This window comes from Carassius auratus, chromosome 19 (genome assembly GCF_003368295.1).
Source record: "Carassius auratus strain Wakin chromosome 19, ASM336829v1, whole genome shotgun sequence".
In the NCBI taxonomy this organism is placed as follows: Eukaryota; Metazoa; Chordata; class Actinopteri; order Cypriniformes; family Cyprinidae; genus Carassius; species Carassius auratus.
Window position 1 is genome coordinate 12438005 of NC_039261.1, and position 20048 is coordinate 12458052.

At 39.6% G+C, this 20048-nt stretch overlaps 1 protein-coding gene across 4 annotated transcripts in view; it reads left to right on the forward strand.

Annotated features, from left to right (window-relative positions):
- The window catches only part of elmo1 (engulfment and cell motility 1 (ced-12 homolog, C. elegans)), an 83005-nt gene that overhangs the window by 61316 nt on the left and 1641 nt on the right, over positions 1-20048 (forward strand). For 3 of the 4 annotated variants that reach the window (XM_026288938.1, XM_026288937.1, XM_026288939.1), the window contains 5 exons: positions 5092-5228; positions 13854-14017; positions 14851-14963; positions 18849-18956; positions 19065-19147. In XM_026288938.1, the coding sequence (XP_026144723.1) occupies positions 5092-5228; positions 13854-14017; positions 14851-14963; positions 18849-18956; positions 19065-19147 (605 nt within the window). Of the gene's footprint in view, positions 1-5091; positions 5229-8204; positions 8465-13853; positions 14018-14850; positions 14964-18848; positions 18957-19064; positions 19148-20048 lie in introns of those variants that run through there. The other variant, XM_026288940.1, reaches the window with a different exon arrangement.

Sequence of the window (20048 nt, forward strand, 5' to 3'; positions counted from 1 at the left end):
AGTTGCTTACATCATGTTGGCAGACCTCAAGTTATATTTCTCTGTGATCTCTCTGTTGAACATTTGCTTGAAGATGATTAAAAATATTCATGAAAATCCATGCGAGTACAAGTACAATGAATTCCATGTTAATATAAAGGGACCTAAAGTACTTATAAAATACCTTAAAATTAAATTCAAAGTCTTTAGAAAAGTCATATGATTGTTTCTTTGTTGGATGCATTGCTTCTTTCCATGGCTTTCCATATTTTTGGGACTAGATTTCCCTCTGGAGATGTCACATGGTGTGTGATTTTGTGTAATGGCAATGATTATTTCATTCCCCTTGTCTTGATGGGTGTTCGCACTTCATTGAAGAGACAGCGTGGTATCCATCCCTGTAAATTCATCATTTCATCACAGTTTTTGCTGAAGATGACCTCTCTCAGCTGTCATCTTGCCTTGACGTCTCATTGTTCTCTGTGTGATGTTTGAATGTCATCCTTAGGGTTTTCAGGCTTGTACTCGCTTGTTATTATGTTGTTTTCATCCCCTACGATGCATCTGTTTGTCTTCTTGTCTTCCGTAATTATCTGTGCCAAGAAGTGACATGATCATGCCAGATTTGGAGAAATGCAGGGGTGGCCAATGCATCTGACAATGTTACAGTCCTGTGACCTTCCTACAGATGCACCACGATATGGACATTTGGGTAAAATTTCTGGGCAGATTCCTAGTATGTAAGAAGATCCCATGTCTTTTTTTAAAGACCACCCAGACGAGTCTTTGCTAAGCCTGTTCTCTGGAAGGTCAGTTGTGTGATCCAGATTCTCAAAGATGAACCATTGTTCAGTCATCAAGCTGCTCAGAGTTCAGTCTACCTCATGCAACTTGTATGAAGTGGCTGCATGTGTCTTCCACGGCAGACAGTTCAGACCATATGATTTGTCTTTTTTGCTGACCTGATGTGGATGATTCACTTCAACACTTTGTGGCTCGTCATTTGCCATGAGGCATCAGCAGATGGCCACTCCATTACATAATTTCTCTATAAACAACACATGAGTGAATCAATATCATGAAGAGCTTGTCACAGACTTCTACATGTTGGTCCACATTTCACATCCTGTGTGGATTGCTGTGATCATTTTCAAAAGTAACACTACGTTGGCTTCTAAAACTACTTTTGTAAAGTCGATTGTAAAATCAATTGATTGGCAGGCCTATTATGGACTGAAAATGTGATAAATGTGATTTTTATGAAAAAAGCTATGTGAGGAATCATAACTGGTCATGGCAGACTCAGAGGGGGAGTATAGGAGGTCAGACATGACTTTGCTGACTGATTTAAGGTCATCTTGTCTGTTGCATAAAAAGTGCAACAGGTTTTTTAATGTGTATCTGACAACCCTTCTGCTAGCCCAACTAATCAGTTGACATGTTGTATTGTATGCTATTTACACTGCAGCTTTACACTGCGCTATTGTTGATAGCCGGAGGGCATAAAGCCCATGTTAATACTCGCACCATGCACATAATATCTCTGTCTCCTCAGTTATGTGTCAGTCATGGGAAACTGACTAAAATGATGTAATGATGTTACATGATGTAATCATTCTTGTGAATGTGGACATAATGGAAAGGAGGTCTATAATATCTGCACAAATACTCCCATACATCTCAAGTGCTGTTGCTCTGCTGGTGCAGCATCCATGGAAATATGTCATTGAATTCTGCCATTTTTGCTCAAGCAAACTTTTTGAGTAGGGGTTAATGGCCTCCTTGGGTGACCCTTGACTTCTAGACAAATTGGTAAGGATTGTGCACAGCTTTGAAGATAAAAGGTCAGGAAGATCTTTTAGGATCCTTTAGTTACAATATGAGAAAACATTCTGGTTTAATGAGATTCTGCATTCAGCATATCTGCCAGCTAGAGTTGTGAAGTTGCATCAGACCGTTAAAACTGTCCAAACCTGTGAGCTCAGGGCTTAGGTGAGAGCCAAAGTGACTCTGACATTTCATTCCTCAGAATGCGGGAGCTGATAGTGTTGCCCTCCCCTTCAGCACACCCTTGAACTCCTCGGACTTCTGAAGGAGAAGGAAAGTATTACAATGAATCAGTTGGAGCCATCCCAAAGGAACAGGCCCTGTGACTATGGCGGTCTGGTGGATTGAGTCTAAGATTGACCGGTCCACGTGACATCACACTCAATGAAAGCCCCATTGCCCCTTCAGGCATCATTCATTATACTGTGAAGTTTCAATTTATACCTAGCCAATGCAATTACTGGCCAACTGCAGGGGCTTTCAATTCCCCTAAATGAGAACCTCAAACAGTGGCTCTCATTCAAAGCAACCATTCCACTCGAGCAGTGTTTGTATTAAAGCAGCGTAGCTGACACACACATAGGTGCTTGCTGCCGCAGGGCCTCAGGGTGAAAGCCAGAGTTTCATTTTCACCTTGACTGCTGCTGTTTATGAACACAATAATGGCACCTTCCGTTTTTATAGCGCTCTCCCAGACTTTAATTTCCCACGCAGCCATTCTGATTTGATTCAAGCTTTTTTATAAAGCACTAATCTCACATAGATCATCACAGAGCTCTCATTCCATAATCTTGCTTTGGTAATATCCCGGGGGTGGGGGGGGGTCCTTTGGGGATAATTTATGAAGTGGCGAGATGGAGAACAAAATCTCTTTCTTATCATTCATATGAGGGTAATCAGGCAACATCTCATCCATCTAATGCCATCTCTGTTTACATAGCATGTTATGTACTTGTAAGCCTAGTAAGAGGCTAATAGGAGTAATGACCAAACCCTCCGAGACCCATGCCACTATCGTACCTGCTATGCCCTCTAAGACCAATACCCCTTGACGCTTGTCAGTCAAAGAACCATTTTAATGAATTGAAAAAGAGAAATGCTGAATATATTGACTGTAGTGGGACCCAGATCAATTTACATGTATTCATTTAGAAGACGGTTTTATTCAAAGCGACTTAGATATGAGGGATACAACAAAGCAATTTCCTTGTGGGGAAAAAGGGAGATGAGAAGTTCCAGAAATATGGGACACCATGAGACAAAGGAAAGAGAATAAAGTGAGTTTCTCTACAAGTAAGAAAGTTTCAAAAGTAACAACTGTAAGTCAAATGTTCACAGAAGAATCTTTTTTAGAGACCGATTTGTTGAGATGATCCAGACCTAAGACTGTAAAGGCCTAGACAGGAAGCTGACATTAAAGAACTAGCAGAGATGAAATCCAAATATGGTACCGCCTGCATGTGGGCCACTTGAACACACCTCAAAGGCTACATCCAATGTCCAACTAGAATGTATAGGGCCTTTCACACTGCGGGAACCTTTCATAGTAGCAGAACTAATTGTGAAACTATCCACTTTTTGGCATTTTGCACCATCGGAACTGGGACCGTTTTTAGTAATGGACTGTTTTTATCAAGAAACAAATTGGCTAATACTCCGTAGCAGGGTCTAACCAGCGCAACTAGCACTACCCGTGATGTTAGTAGACATTGATTGGCCAGATGCGTTCTAAAACGCCCTCACCCGCATGATTTGAAAGCTGTGTAAACATACTGTAAACATTGTGCCAACTTATTTTGCAAATATGATGAACAGCGATAGATGGGTGGACGCTGAAGTGCAGGCAATTGTAGCAAATGTAGCACTGCCAGTTGTCATTGAAGATTCTTAGTTTTTCTTTCTGTTCTTTGTTGTTGTACGTACATGTTGACATTCCCTATCCATTATTGTGAAACCCGCAAGACACAACAAAAACACAGCTCCAATCACAACATCCAGTTGTTAACGTCGTTTATCTTTGTTAACGTTGTTGAATGTCGTGCACAAATGACGTTCTTGTCGACTGGCTTACGTCACTTCTTATTACACAGTCAGTGCGAATGCAACCCTTTAAATGGTACTGGGAAATAGTTTGCGCAAAATTGTCCCAGTACTTTAGTACTGTACATTTAGTTCTGGAACTAAAGCAGTGTGAAAGGCCCGTATGTTCTACACATGAATGAAAGACAAAAGAAGTCTCCATACCAGCAGATGGCAGTAGTTTGGATTCATTAGTAAAAAAAGTGAAACCAGAAGAGCTAGGACTGTGGATATAAAAAAGTAAACAAAGCACTGTTGCTGACCATTTTCACGTCTATCTTTAGTCTATCTTGATCCTGATAGATGGGTTTGTACAATAATTTCAAGCTGCAAATGGTATTGGAATTGTCAGCCCTTGGTCTTGATAGTTGTAAACTGACTTCTGTCACTTTTGTTTTTGTTCTTGTGGACTGGTTCTCTAAACCGAACTGCTGAACACGCTCCATTATCCAAACATGCTCAATTATCCAAAGACACCTAAAGAACTAGGCCGACAGCTGCTCAGTGACAGCCCATTATAAAACCCAAACCAGACTGAGACGTAATGAAAACCTGAAAAAGGGCCACCTTGATGTGATCTTAGGTCTCCACACCAAGACCACATGTAACAAAAACTAGTACAGCATGATGATATTTATTTTTTTGTGGGGAACAGAGAGAAACTCTTAAGGCTCTTGAGAATTTCAATTAAAAAATTTTTTTTGATTTCTGAATTATGAAGAACAGTGACTGGCTGGCAGGGGAATGCAGTGAAGGAAAACACAGCTATAAAAATGCCATTTTTAACCAACTGTTCACATTCACTTCAAATGTGTAGGTGTCCTGAGAGCCAAGCGTGTGCTTCTCTTGCTTGAGAATAATCGTCTGCTCTGCCAAGAGGCTCTTTCAGAGAGATGCGTCGTGAGGTAGCATCATTCGTTCCCAGCGATATCTGATGTGTCAGTGCAAGAGAAGCCCACGTGAGGGCTGAAGCTGGCAAAGAAAGCAGACACGTGAGCCTCCTTAAAAGTTCATGCTCAAAGTCTCTGTTGGAGAGTCAGAAGTTCTCTTGAGGCTCACACGCTGATCAACATTAATAAAGGGTGTAGTTCAGTCATGAGATACGGATATTGCTGCTTTACCTTATAAATCAACCTTCTTCAGGTGGATTGCTGTGCAGCATTTGACAATATAAACACTCACTTTGTCTCATTTGTTTGTTCACAGCCAGCGAAAACTGCCATGACTTCCACCCGATGTTTTTCACCCACGACCGCTCGTTTGAGGAGTTCTTTTGCATCTGTATCCAACTACTCAACAAAACCTGGAAAGAGATGAGAGCCACTTCTGAAGACTTCAATAAGGTAAGAGCAACCCTTTTGATTGAGACTCCGCACCTGTGTCTAACTCAACATCAGTCACCCTTTACCTTACTTTGTTTTGCTCGATCACTTTCTCTTGAGTTTTCGATGTTATTTTCTTGTCTTCCCCTCACATCTTCCTGGTCAACCAATATGGGTTCTTGATTTGCCGATGCTAGGGTTTCATGATAGCAAAATTTTAGCAGTCAATACCATTATCCTTAAAACTTGATACCAGTTTCAGAACCATAGCATTATCTAATGTGCTAGTGAACACAGCCCTAAAATTTTGATGCATCTACACAGACATTTACATTGATTACAATTAGTTTATCAGCCAATCAAGCTTAGTTATCAGACAATTGGTCTATCACTATTTCACACTACTTGGAAAGGTAGGGCTTGGAAAGTTAGTCATTTGCTGGTGTAAATGATAGTTCCAGGCTCTTGGCAGAGGCTAACTTTTTTCCTGGTAAAAGAGGTGGATGAGATTTGTTAGGCTGTTGTCTGTGTAATTATGATAATCACACAGCAAACTTGTCCCAAAGTTGTAGCATAGGATAAAAGACCATCTTGTGTAAAGCTGTATATTTGAGCTTAATTAAGATTCATGGACCTGAAAACTTATTTTTAAAATATCTCCCTGGAGCATGTCTCCCTGGACACTGTGATTAAATTCATCATCCTTTTGTTTTCTTATATGAGCAGGCAGCACATCTGAGAAAACCTGCTCGTTTTTGCCCCGGTCTGTATTCCTGCCTCATTATAAATAGGCTTGCTGAAAATAGAGATAAAACTGCTGTTTAATCTGGTGATCAGAACTCCCAATTCTTTCTTTCTGACAGTGTGCACAGTTTTTTTTTTTTTACTTTCCTGGAGGGATGAAAAGTTGCCATCGGACTGATTTGTTTCAGGTTCAGGTTGATGGTAGCAAGAAGGTTGAGATGGTGAAATGCACAAATCAAAACTTTAGTCTTATCAAGCTCTTGTTTCATATGATTTGTGTATTAGTGATTCTTGCCTCTATTCCCTTTGAGCAAAATACAAATCAGTGGCTCTCTAACCATCAATTCTGACATGCATGGAGTAATAAGACCACCACTATCTTATCAATGGAACATCATCAGCAGAAAAACTGTTATTTCTTAAGTCATGGCAGTAGGAGTTCTCAGTCCTATTTCTCTTTAGAGAAATAAAAATGAGTGTAACACCTAAATCTCGACACCCATTGTATTTGCTTGTCGTGTGTAGACACAATCCTGAATGAAGAAGATTAGACTCACCTTTTTGTGGGAGCTTATTACAGACTTAAAGAGTAATAACTCTGTTTCATTGCTCAGATGTCACCTTCTCAAGCTGATTTAACTTTAGCTTTCTATAGTATCTTAAAGTTTTAAGAGACATTTGTTAATTACAGGTTGGTCTTGTATCCTTCCAGAATAAATAAATATCTCTTTAAGCCTTTAATGCTATAGAATACTCATTTTCAACAAAGAAGGATAAACTTTATAATACCTCCTCACTCTAGTTACTATAAGAATACATAATGATTCTAGCCAGTTTTCTCAGAGGAACCAAGCACAGCAGTGCTTTCCCCTAAAAAAAATTGTTGGAGGCAGCCTTTTTTTTTTCTTTTTGTCTGCCTCGAGCTCATTCTTGTTGAGCTCTTAAAGCATGGCTTGATGCTTTAAAAAAAAACAAAAAAAAACAAACAAAAAAACAAACAAAAAAATATATATATGTATATATACTGTAGAAACAGCACGTTTCATACTGCATCAGTATATATATATATATATATATATATATATATACTGATGCAGTATGAAACGTGCCGTTTCTAGTGTTCTGTCATGCCACATCAAAGAGTGTGAAAACAGCATTTGTTGTTGGATATTCTTGAAGAAAAAAGGGCATAATTTAAAAGATAAGATTTTGTTTTTATTATCAAACGTAACAATATATAAAACTGCCAGTTCCCATAAATTTCCACTCGTGCAGTGGTTAAAATAATGCTGTATTTGTACAATACATATGCGTACAAAACCAGAAAGACCCATACCGAAATTTTTTGGTAAGAATGCGTGTATTGTTACACTCTTAATATATATACACGCGTTCTGGCACTCCTGCACTGTAGATGTTATTTCGACTTTCAGTTGTTGTCTTTAGTCAAGTCCTCCATTTTGTGCTTTTGTCTTGGTGGGTCAAGTCAGACGTGCTTCAAAATGATTATGAGGCATCACTGTCATCATCGAGCATTGATGGGCCTCCACTGTTTTCAGATGACCGCACCTCAGCATCCTCTGCCTCTTATCACACATACATCACATTTTTTTACACACCTGCAATTTTTTTCCTCCCCCACTGTCATTCTCTCACTCTCTCTCTCTCTCTCTCTCTCTCTCTCTCTCTCTCTCTTTTGCTCTCTCTCTCTTTCGCTCTCTTCATTATATGCCTGTCACATCCTGTAAATATTGTCTGTGCATCTGTGTGTGTGTGTGTGTGTGTGTGAGGTGTGTGAGACGAGAAGCGGGAGGCAGGTCTGCTCTTGACGATGCTCCTGGGGCAAAGCAAAAAAAAAAATCTGACGGGTAGTGGTTTGCCTGTTTCCATGGCAACCACATTCTAATTACTCCTGCTCCCGCTTCTCCGCGACAGCATAGAACAGCTATTGTGTGCGTGTGTGTTTTGGTTCATAAACAGCTGTCTTCTCCACCCAATCAGCTCTGACGAAGGCAGCTATGACACCTGGCTTAAAATGGCCACTTCGGTTCATCCAAGCGCAGTAGTAGTGATGTAGTGACTCTGTTTAAGCTAGCACAACCCCCACCCCTCCCCCTTCCAAGCTTTCCCTCTTCAGATGCCCTCCCTTGTATACAAACCATGTGATCTGTAATGCTGGAACGGCATTGGCTGAAGCAACCATAGTGTCTGGCCAATCAGGCTCAAGCCCTGAAATGGACATAAACTGAGCTGCTTGGAGATGCTTTCAGACTTTAGAGTGCTGATGGGCATGAACGGCCAGACAAAAGCGACCCTTGGCTAAAGCTTGGTCTGTTTTCTTCTGCACACACACACACACGCACACACAAAGCAACCCGGGAACCATCTGCCACCACTGTTTATCATTCTTCTGGGCATCCAATTGTCCCTGCACTTGGTCAGGGTTCATCTCTGCTACACTGGGTTGGACCAACGTGGAGCCACGCTCCCAAATATGGAGGTGACAATGGCATGTGAGTATTGCTGAAGAGACCGTGTCGGATGCATGGAGGAATGAAGATTATGGAGGGGCATTTGCAAATTTGCCTGGATGTTGTTGGGAAAGGAGAGATGAAACCGGTGCACAGATGGGGCAGGCTTTGTGTGAGGCTGCTTGTAGTAATCAGGTTAGAGGCAGATTTCAGCTAATGATTAAAGAGGGAGCGATCCAGAGCGAGCGCTCCAACCTGCGCTCTCCTCCGTAGCCCAGCCCCTGCTTGGGTACTTATTATGAATGAGCGCTTTAATGTGTCGTTTCTCCATCAGTCGTTTCTCCGCTGCACATTGCCCTCCAGTCGCTCTCATTGATTTGCGGCTGTTTGTTAAGGTAGCATTATTTGTGCATGCATCCCACGTGTAAGGAAGATCAACACTGTCTGTTTGGCTTTTTTTGTGTTACTGTTTTTACAGGAAAAGCTTGTATTGAGGTTTCGTTTCTTTTGTATACGGCCTTATCCTCTGTGCTTTCTTTGTTGCTTCAGTGTTCGCAGGATTGACCTTTTGTAGATCAAAAAAACAATAAATATCTCCCCACACTTTTGAATTCTGCAATGGGCTGTCAGCTAGCGCCTAACGTTGATTGATTACGGTAATATCACAGGGAGCTTTTTTTTTTTTCAAAGCATAATTCTGCAAGATTTCATAAAGTGAATGATGTCTCGAGGTTTTGGTTGGTCGTGCTCAGCATCCGCACCCAAGCCTCTGGTCCATTATTCCCTACTTCCCCTTGCAAAGCATAAAATAGAATTTTCTTTCCTTTCTTCATTCTTTCCTCCTTTCTTTATTCTCTTTATCTTTCCACATTCCCTTTCCTTCTTCCTTACGTCCGATCCTTCTTTATTCCCCCTTTCCCTTCTTTTTCTCCCCCTTTTGCCTTTCTTACTTTCTGTCCTTCTTCATTGCTTCCTTCACTTCTTTCCCATTATTTTCTTACTTCCCTACTTTCCTTTCCTTAATTTCCTTTCCTCTGCATTTTACCTTCCACACTTACATTTATTATTTCTATCCTTCTTTCTTTTCATTGCATTTCCTTTCCTTTCCTTTCCTCTGTGTTTTTCTTTCTCACACACAAAACCTGCACTACTCTACTCTATGAGCTGAGTCTCCTGAGACCTTAAGTGACCTTAATGCATTGCTCGCTTTCAGCATGCTTCATGCTGGCCCTTGGTGAAAGACTTACTCCTGTCTGCTCCTTTCAACGGTGTGGATATGTGGCTGGATCCCAAGAGAACTGAGTGCCACCTGCTAAAGAGTACTCCAGGACCTGGCAAATTTTGGGGATTCTTTTCAAGGACCTGTTATGCAATGTTTCCTTGTCAGAGAGCATTTGCATGTCTAGACTTTGCGCGATTGGCTTTCTCCGCATCTGTGTGTCATTTTCTTTACATGGACAATAATTCCAATAACATGGAGGCTACACACTTATGATGCAACCTAAAACAGGAGCCTGACAGATGTCATCACTCTACAGATGACTGCAGGTTGTATGGTCAAGCAGAGATTCTTAATATCCTGTTACACCAGCAGGTGCCAGGCCATGCCTCCCAACCCCTCAGTAAGCATACAGCAACCTGCTCCAAAACCCAATGTATCCCTACCCAGGTCAGAAAGAGCAGAAGAGATTCGATGGACCTACCTGCATTTGGTTTCACATTAAATTTGCTCCAGCTTTTTAATTTCCATCATCCTTTGATCTCTGAGCAGAGTCTTACCAGAGCATCTTATTGCATGCAAGACTGTATCTCTCTGTTTTGGCATGCATATGCATACACAGGTGTTTTTTCCTTTTCTACTCCACTTGTTATTCATTGGCTTACCCTCAGCATTTATAAAAAAAAAAAAAAAAAAAAAAAAAAAACAAAGACTCCGGACTGTACTGCATCTAAATTCATCACTTGGTCTTTGCGGTCAGTGTTTCCAGCAAATGATTTTTCCGTTAATGATATCTATTTGTTTTCTTTGAAGTAATGCCCATTTCTTTGATGTGAATCATTATTAACTGTTATGAAAATCATTAAAGGGAGGAAATGGCATAATTAGCATGTCAATTGTGGAATGGATAAATGTCCTTTTTCCTTTTTGTGCCTGATTGCCCCATTGGGTCCACAGACCATAAAAAGCAAAGTGAATGTGAAAGAAGGATGACAGAGACAGGTGCAATATATGCTTTCCAGTCTCTATTGTAATTTTTTTTTCTGTTCCTTTCCATTTGAGAATTATTATTATTATTATTTGAATCATCTAAACCCTATTTGGGTGATTGACAGGTTGTAAATGATGATTATCAACTCATGCAGCTGTAGTAAAGTTTTGAGTGTTGATGTGACATACTAGGCTAATTAAGCAGCTTTGACTTAGAATAAGTGTGCCAGTCAGAAGGTTTTGGGTTTGATCCTAACACCATGTCCTAAGCAGATCTTTTCCATGTTGATCAGAATTTTTGTCATAAATTGAATTCTGTTTTAGACCTGGTCTATTTCTGCAATGTCATGGCTAGAACATCAACATACACATTTTGGCAATAATAATAGGTACGTATTTTGTACATTTTGGGGTTTTAAAATGGCCCAATGTTTGAATATCATGTTGGGTGACCTTTTTAGCCATACTGAAAGTGACAGTGAATAATTTAATTGAAAAATGAATGTTAAAACTAAAGTCACAAGTGTGTGAACAGACAAGTGTATTCCATGACAAAGATTGCATCAGACACACAGTATGTTTATGTAATAATGTTAAATTTGCTGTGTGTATGTACTTATCCATTTTTGAGTGACTATGGTTTTTGATTTAATATGTTGCATCTTGTAGCCATGTCGTATTTGATATGGACAAACATATTGCAATCTTACCACATTGCGTCAGGTTATGATTGGTTTAGTGTAAAGTTGGATCGCAGGATTTGGAAAGTCTGCTGAGACAATGATGTGGCTGTTGTCACTGTTCGCTTTAGCAATGCATGCAGAATGTTTTAATAAGGCAATTACCGTGTATATTATGCATCTAATTGCATACAAACTGTCAGGATCATAAATAAAAAGCATCCTTTTCTAGGCTTTGTTTACAGCAAAGATGCTCATAAACTTATATGTGATTCATCTTCTTAAATCAATAAAAAACTCTTCTAATGCTACTGAATAATGGCCTTTGCATAATTACAGGTAGGAAATAAATACGACTATTAATTATGTGCTGGTTTGAAAAACAGAGAGGCATACATGTGAATTTATGATGGATAGCTGTGCAAAGGTATAATTAAAATAAGACATTAGTGATAAATCTCGCTTCCCTGACTAGGGGCAGAGTTTTGATTGGCTGTCTGGACGAGGGACGGGAGCAAACTGGTGTAGCTGCAAAAAGGTGCTGGTAAACCAACTAGTGGACCACTACATGTTGCTATGTAATGGCTTTTTTTTTGTTTTTTTTTGCAGTGTCTATGCACACTTAGGCCAGATAGACAGCTTTGAGCATTACACATCTTGATGCATAAGTATTGCAATCCATAAGCATTGCGTTAAGATGCAAGGTAAGATTGTAAATGGTGCACTTTTAACAAAACGCATGACTTTTAATGTTGGGTTAATTCCTTTTGTTTCTGTCTGTTTATGTTTTTTTTTTTCACATTTGGATGTGCATTGGTTTTAGTTGATCGGATATACATTTATAAAGGGATATACATCTATTTTATAGCACTTGGCCATAAGGGTCCTAAAATCTGGATTTGTTTACTTTTTTCTCAGTATAATCCAAGATGGCAGTATACAAAAATTGTGCCGGAATTTTATATTTCTCCATAGCACAACTCTATTCATGGCATTTAACAGGACTGGCACGATCCCACAAGCCCACTCACTTTTTCAAAGATATTTCAGAAACACTTTAATATTAAGATGAATCCTTCATTTGTTGTGCTTGAGGGAAGCAATAGATTTGTCCAATGGCGTTGTAGCTTTGACGTCCAAAAGCATTAAATGAATACAGATGCCTTTAAGAGCATAATAACTGCGCTGATGTATCAGTTTAAATCAAAATATATAGTCTAATTCGGTAAAACAATCTTAGTCTTAAGAGCACTTTCAATTTTTCAACTCAAAGCACACAAACATGCACAAATACACACACATTCATTCTTCCCCACTGTATGTTACTGTATTATCTGCAGGCTGACACACAGTGGGCGAGTGTGTTCTGTGCATTTAGATGCATGGAAGAGGAGAGGCGAAGGAAAGACAATAAGGATGGCAGGGCAGTTGAAGACTCGCACACCTCCTTAGTGAGGCTGACACACTTAGTGCGTATGTCTAAAAACAGGTCCATTTCCGCTTTATTCACAAATATCGCCACCCACCACATAAGTAGCTGAAATTCGACTGTTCCCCCATATCACATCATCTTCACGTATAAAAGGTTTGCTTCCATTTCAGCCATCACGACTTGATTTAAAGAGGCTGATAAAAGGAAGTGAGAGAGAGCCTTGGATTAATTAATTCTGAACCGTGAAAAATCAGCAAATGTGGCTCAGAAAATTGCTTCCCCCGCCTTAAGGGGTTGTTTCGAGTGGAGACGTTCGCTTCTTCGTCCCCCACCTGCAGCTGTCAGAACCCCCTCCCCTTTAAACGCTACTGTGCTGTTTGAATGGAGCCATCTCGGCTTATTCCTCCAGCAATCACACCTCTCATTTTTCAAGCACGGACATATCAGCCTGGTGATTTGGGAGGGGGCCCTGACCGTGTCCCAGTCTTATCACTAATTAAACCTCATCTAATCCTGCTGCGGGAGCCAGCGGCACCTGCTTCTCTGGATGACTGGGATGAGTGAATAGCAACTAGACTCGGTTCCAGCTTCCCAACTCATCCCTCACTGTGCTCTCCAGCTAATCACAGCATATGATCTGTAGCCCAAGGCTTGGTGCGTACACCAACCCTCTGTTTGTTACCTTGAGCTGTGCGTTATTCAGGCATCAACGGTAAAGCTGCGGCTCTACGGCAGCTGGGCGTTTCTGTATCCGAGGATGAAGGAAAGCAGTCTGTTTTTACTGCATATGGGTGAATTTTTGTGTCATAGTCCATTGCTGGCTGTCACTTCTATTTGTTTTCCTTTGATTCTTCATCAAACAGCAATCACTAAGATATATAGTGATTTTTATCATTTCTTTTTTCATTATCTTTTCATGCAGCGTTCACTCTTTTTCTTGTCCAGTTTTAACATTTTTCCTCATTTATTTTGAAATGTATATGAAGCCTGTACTTTACCAGTAAAATGTCTACAATACTAGGTGTAAGGTTTTTAAACCCATGATCAGAAGAAAAAAATGTTGTGTTTTTATGTCAATTATATTCACCTGTTTCTGTTTATGTGCTACAGGTGATGCAGGTGGTGAAGGAACAGATCACTCGTGCTCTCACGATCAAGCCTAACTCTCTGGATCAGTTTAAAAGTCGTCTGCAAAATCTGAGCTACACTGAGATCCTCAAATTACGCCAATCTGAGAGGATGAACCAGGAGGATTTCCAATCCCGGCCCATCCTGTGAGTTGCTGGAAACTCTTCAGTTAATGGAAGCACTCCGTTTTGGTCCATGTGTACTGCACCTGTGTCCCACTCATGACTGAAAACAAGCCTTTAAATGCAATTTCCACTGAAATTGCAATGGCAATAATGGCAATAAAGAAAACATTAGTTCATCATAACTCATTAAACTAAGAGGAGACTCCATTAAATAAATTACCCACTGCATTACAGTAGTGTCATTTGAGCTGGAATGTACAATCGCACAGAACATTCTGTAACATCCACATGTAATATAACAGCCAAATGGAAGTGTCCGTGTTGAACTTTCAGAGTTTGAGAAATGAAATGCTGAAAATATCACTCATGATTTCATGTTCTATCTATTGTTCGATCTAATCACTATAACAGGAATATCAATTTGTTTTCTGCTTGTTTTTTGACCGTATTTTCCTTTAGTTTAGTATTATTCAAAGGCATCTTTGAATAAAATAATGTTGAAAATACAAGGACCAGTTTTTGTAATCCCAGGCAAAATTATATGTAAAAAAATTAATAAAAACCAGATAAGCCAATCTGTTTTCACAGAATTACTTAATAACTAAACAACATTAGAGAGGCCTTTAAATGCTAATTAATATTCCGAAATTCTGCTTTTGATCTAAAGCAGCACATTCAATTTGACAGTAGCTTTAGCAAAATTAGAAGTTTGTCTTTCTCCTACTGACTTGTAGTACAAAGAAATGTCTAAAGACCAAGTCTGTATGTGATTTTAGGAGTCGTTCTTTGTGTAAACTGCCAGTAAAGTGGGCTACTTCAAACTGCATTTGTGTGATCCTCTGATGTTTCTCCAGGGAGCTCAGGGAGAAAATCCAGCCGGAGATCATGGAGTTGATCAAACAGCAACGCCTCAATCGTTTGTGTGAGGGCACCTGCTTCAGGAAGATCAGCAGCCGAAGGAGACAGGGTAAGAAACACACACACACACACAAACACACACTTGAACGTAAGGGTGAGAAAGTTAGTTTTTATATTTTTGGCACCATAGGTTCAAAGCTGCCTCTTTCTTGTTAATCCAAGTTTCCGTCCTAACCAGCCACTATGAATAACACTACATTTTGTCTATGGTTTGATTTCTGTTTCTGAAGTTCGATAGCCCGAACACACAAAAATATCCAACTGAGATACAATCCCAACACCTGCGTACCATTAAACTGTCAAGCCTGAGACAGATTGTTTGTGGTGGTAGAAAAATATAGAATATTGCATAACAAATCCCTCAAGGAGGCTCATGAAAAGGATGCTGTTTGTGAACCAGCATAGAAATGAATGGAAATGCAAGCATGCAAACAATATAAATTTGTGATCATGTTCTGAACGTTTATGTGGTGTAACAGCATTTTCATCTTCAGTTTCCTCTTACAATTTACTTTACCGGTGGAATTTTGTCTGTTTAGTGCACAGTAAAAGAATTTTCCTCTTCAAAATGAATGCACTTTCAGCTGAACTGTTTCAAACGCATCAGCTCTGTGCGAGTATTAAGTTAACTGGAGCCTAGCATAGCTTTCTTGTACTCATCTTAAGTTTGTGAACTGATTGACTTAATGGGGTTATTCAGTTGTGGCTTTTATTGGTGACCACTACCGCACTCTTAAAACTAAAGGTTCTTTATTGGCATCAATGGTTCCACCAAGAACCTTTACCATCCATGGAACCTTTTCATTCCACAAAAGGTTCTTTACAATGGAAAAAGGTTCTATAGATCATTAAAATGTTCTTCACACTAAGAAAAAAAAACTTAACTTAAAGGTTCTTTGGGAAACCAAAACTGGTTCTTCTATGGCATCGTTGTGAAAACCCCCTTTAGAAACCTTTATTTTTAAGAGTGTGGGCTACTTCTCATTTACAGAATTTTGATTGGATATTTCAGTAATATCTTGGTATAGAAACTTAATAATAAAGTGTCTCACATGATAGCTTTTATCTTACTTAAACACTCTGAAATGTATACATCCTATGAATATTTTTATGAGTGCTATTATTAAACCAACAGCATGATTTAGCAAGTGTGAAAAATAGCTTTGTCTGTTGCTGAGAGAGCGGAAGTATGAAGCCAATTTCAAACAAGCGCTGAGTGGTGGGAGTTATAAAGCTTACGCCGCAGATCGAAGAGTTGAAAGATCATCAAATATAATCTCGCTTTTTACTCGGGCTGGCTGAAGAGGAGGGCTGTCTGCTGAGCTCAGAGGGAGGCTTTATCAGTTAGCCTGGATAATTTAACACTCTTCACACTTCTACAGGATTAGATGATTCTGAGACTAGACACCTTGTCTATCTTTTGCCATCCGTCTGCCTGCCTCTCGCTTTCTTCTTTTCTCTCTCTTAGGGTCCCCACTTTCTCACTGAATCTCTTATTCTTGCTTTTTCTCTTCTTTTATTCATTTGAGATTTTTCACACTTTGCCTGTTTCATTGCCATCATTTTCTTTTATTATGAACCTCACTGGTGTGAATGGAATTCTTTTTGCTCACAATCAACTATTCTATTATCTTCCAAAGGCTAGTGTCACTAAATATGACTTGCATGGCACCCTCTCATAATTTAAATTATGTACTAAATGTGATAAGTCATTATTTGCAAGTGGTTTATGTGCCTTATTTTGCCTCGGTGCGAAGAGATTAAGCAGAGTTAAGCTTTGGGCAGCAAAATGAAACTGTGAATACCAAGAATGCAGACAGAGAACCTCTTGTAAACAGAGTTGCAGTTAGAAAATTCAGGGTTGGGAATGTTCGGAATGTTGAAATTTTCTACTTCCAAATTCAAAGTATTCCAGGTAACTCAGAATTCCATTTGGTTTTTTTCACTTCCACTGAAAATAATTAAATAGAATGGCACTTGACCTTTGAGCATCATAGCGGTGGTTATTTTCAAGTAGGAGGTGAGAAATTCTAAATTCCAAAATGTTTATGATGTAGGATTGGATAATTATGGTGGCTTCATGTGGCTGGTGATTCATGTGGGGAATCTCGTTCAATAATCAATGAATTATAGAACATATATCTTTAACCTGTATCTCCAGTAAGCCTATCAGTAGTTCAGTGACTCATTATTGTCAGTGTGTATGTGCCATATGAAATAGCATTGAATATTTACCTTAACCATGTCCAGGTTTATGGTATCCTGCAGAATACTGGTTATCTGTTTTTTTGTAGCAGAGATACGGGTTCTGTATTTAATTAATTGTTAATCCATAATTAATAGGGTTGGGAATCGAAAATCAATTCCAATTTCAGAATTGGATACTTAAGGTCAGGAAATCAAAAACTTGTAAAATTTAAAAATTTCAATTCCACTTATCAATTCCTATGCATGTCTTTTCATTGTTATTGTTGGTGAAAAGGGGTTGTTAGAAATGTATTTGTCATTTGATCAAATTCAGACAATACCCAACCCAAATAGTAACCTTTGTGATAAAGTCATTTACTTGTCAGTCAAGTCTGAATCACATTTCAGTGGCTTGCTCCATGACATTCTGGTATGTTCTGCTCCCTAATACAATCTTTACAATGAGGTTCCCCACAGAAAGCACCAACCACATGAAGCCACCACAATTCAGGTATCATTAATCCCAAGATAACCCAATGTTGTAAGATTTCTTTTGTCCATGCACAACTAACCTTTTCAGCAAGCTTTTAAGGACTGGTCTCAGGCAACTGAAAGAAGTGCACCTGTGGCTGTTCACTGTGACGGGTGCTACATTGACATTTGTATTCCCTATTGTTCCCCCATAGCAGAGCTCTCTCTTCATGGTGTACAAATCGAGCGGTCCAGTTCCTACCTTGAATCTTAAGTATTACAGAGGTTGCCTGAGGCTTGGCTTTAAGAATAATGTTCAAATCTAATCCTGTGCCGTTAATTCTCTGAAACATTTTAGACTTTTGTTCTTTTTTTTTTTTTTTTGTGACTTTTTGGAAGACCTTTTCCAGCTTCAACCCTGGTTCAAAACACCTGAACTAGTTAATCAAACTCTTCAGGATTACAGGTTTAGATTTGGAGCCGACTGGAGCTAAACTCTGAGAGATCTAGTTAAATACTTTTTATCCTTGCTCCTGACTCTGCTTCCATACGGTGTCCATCTTAAGGTTATTGAGATTTTAAATTCTTGTAGGTTTCAGTGCATGTATGAAAGAGCACTGGAGCACATGCATCTCTTAAATAAAAATGACATCTACATCGTTCCCAGGTCTCTTGACTTGCGTATATCATCAATTAGAATAGAAAGTCAGCAAAGCATCTACAAAGGAAGCCCGTTTTTCATCATGCATGTGGCACTGCATGCATATTAAACCATTCTGCACTTATCTGTTCTGACAACTCAGAATGGGCTCACAGATGGCTGTTGGCTGCAGTATCTGTTGGTTGTTCATCGCACATTTGTATTGGTGGATAAACAGACTATTGAGCTGGTTTGTTAATAAGATACAGAAAGTGTGCAGTGATAAAGCGGTTTACTGCACACTCCTTATCTCTTTAGGTTTGTGTATATGCAGCCGGTGAAGTGCCACCCTGAAGGGCACTCTTTCATCCCACAGTGTTTTTTATCGTGCCAAACTGCTATTCCCAGTAATTAGGATTTGGATTCAGGTACCAGGGTCGAGTGCCAGCCATGGCCTTCTAGGCTGTATGGGAGCGGTCCTGGCAGTGTCTACTTTCGGCGGGGCACAAGAAGCGTCAGGAACGGATTGGGAGACAATTTTCCAATCATGGCTTTGCCCAGTCTGCAAGGAAAGCCAAAGAATATTAAGCATTTTACTAGAATGAAAGACTCACCCACTGTTATGCTTCTTTACAGACAAGTTCTGGTACTGTCGACTGTCGCCCAATCATAAAGTCCTCCACTATGGGGATCTGGAGGAGAGCCCTCAGGGAGAGGTACCACATGATTCCCTACAGGACAAACGTGAGTACAGTCTGAATTCTGACCACAGTGTGGTGGCTTCACTTTATAAAGATGGGATTGAGACAGCCACAGCTTGACTTATTAATTTTTCTTTGCTCCCTATGACAGTTCCTGTAGCTGATATCAAAGCTGTTGTCACTGGTAAAGACTGCCCACACATGAAGGAAAAGGGAGCTCTGAAGCAGAACAAGGTGAGTCCTTTTGTGCGTGCTTGATGACAGAAAGCAAAAAATGCTCTTCAGTATCAAAAGATCAAATTTTCCTTTGATGCACTGGTACGTGGCTTGGTGACAAATGATGCATTAGTTATGCCTTGTAGCTCTGTGAGTAATGATCATCAGCTCACTTCAGTTTCAAAGTCACCCTTTCTTCTTCGCACCGAACAAAGCAGGCGATGTCAAATTTGTCCCACAACTGTAAAAAATGACTACCTTTTGACGAAATTGATTAAAACTTGAGGATAGGATATCAAGCATACCTTGGATCTCCCCCCTAGTCCTGATGACAGACTCTAAAACTAATAATGTGCATCAATATTGTTTCTTTGTCTTTTCTTTAAGCAAGAATGATCTTAATAGGAATAGGAATTTGATTTGAAAAATCATTTCTCTCATCAACTGCAGAAGAAGAGACTCTTCTGTTTCTATTATTTCTATTGTCTCTAATCTTCTCTCTGCACGGAATAGCGGGAAGGTTCTGTGGGCAGAATGTGAGGGGTCAGAAATGTTTGTCTGCTCTCATTTTGGATGTGATGATGTTGCTCTCATCCAATGATCCTTTAAGTCATTTGGATGATCCAATTTCATCTGCTGTTTTTTTTTTTTTTTTTTTTTTTAGGTTAGATGACCCAGTTGATGTGAAGGCAGATTTTGTAAAGGCTGAGAAGCACAGCACCAATAATGCCTTTGGCAAACTCAATGTTTGCCACAAAATACATTCTTTTCTGTGCTTTGGTATCATCTTATTTACCATCCTAGACCAGTCTCTAGACAGGTCAGGTGGTCTGAAAAGTGTTAATAAGATCTGGGTTTTAGATATTTAGAACTGAACCTCTTCTTACTTTAAGTGGTGTCTTTACTTGCATGTCCATAA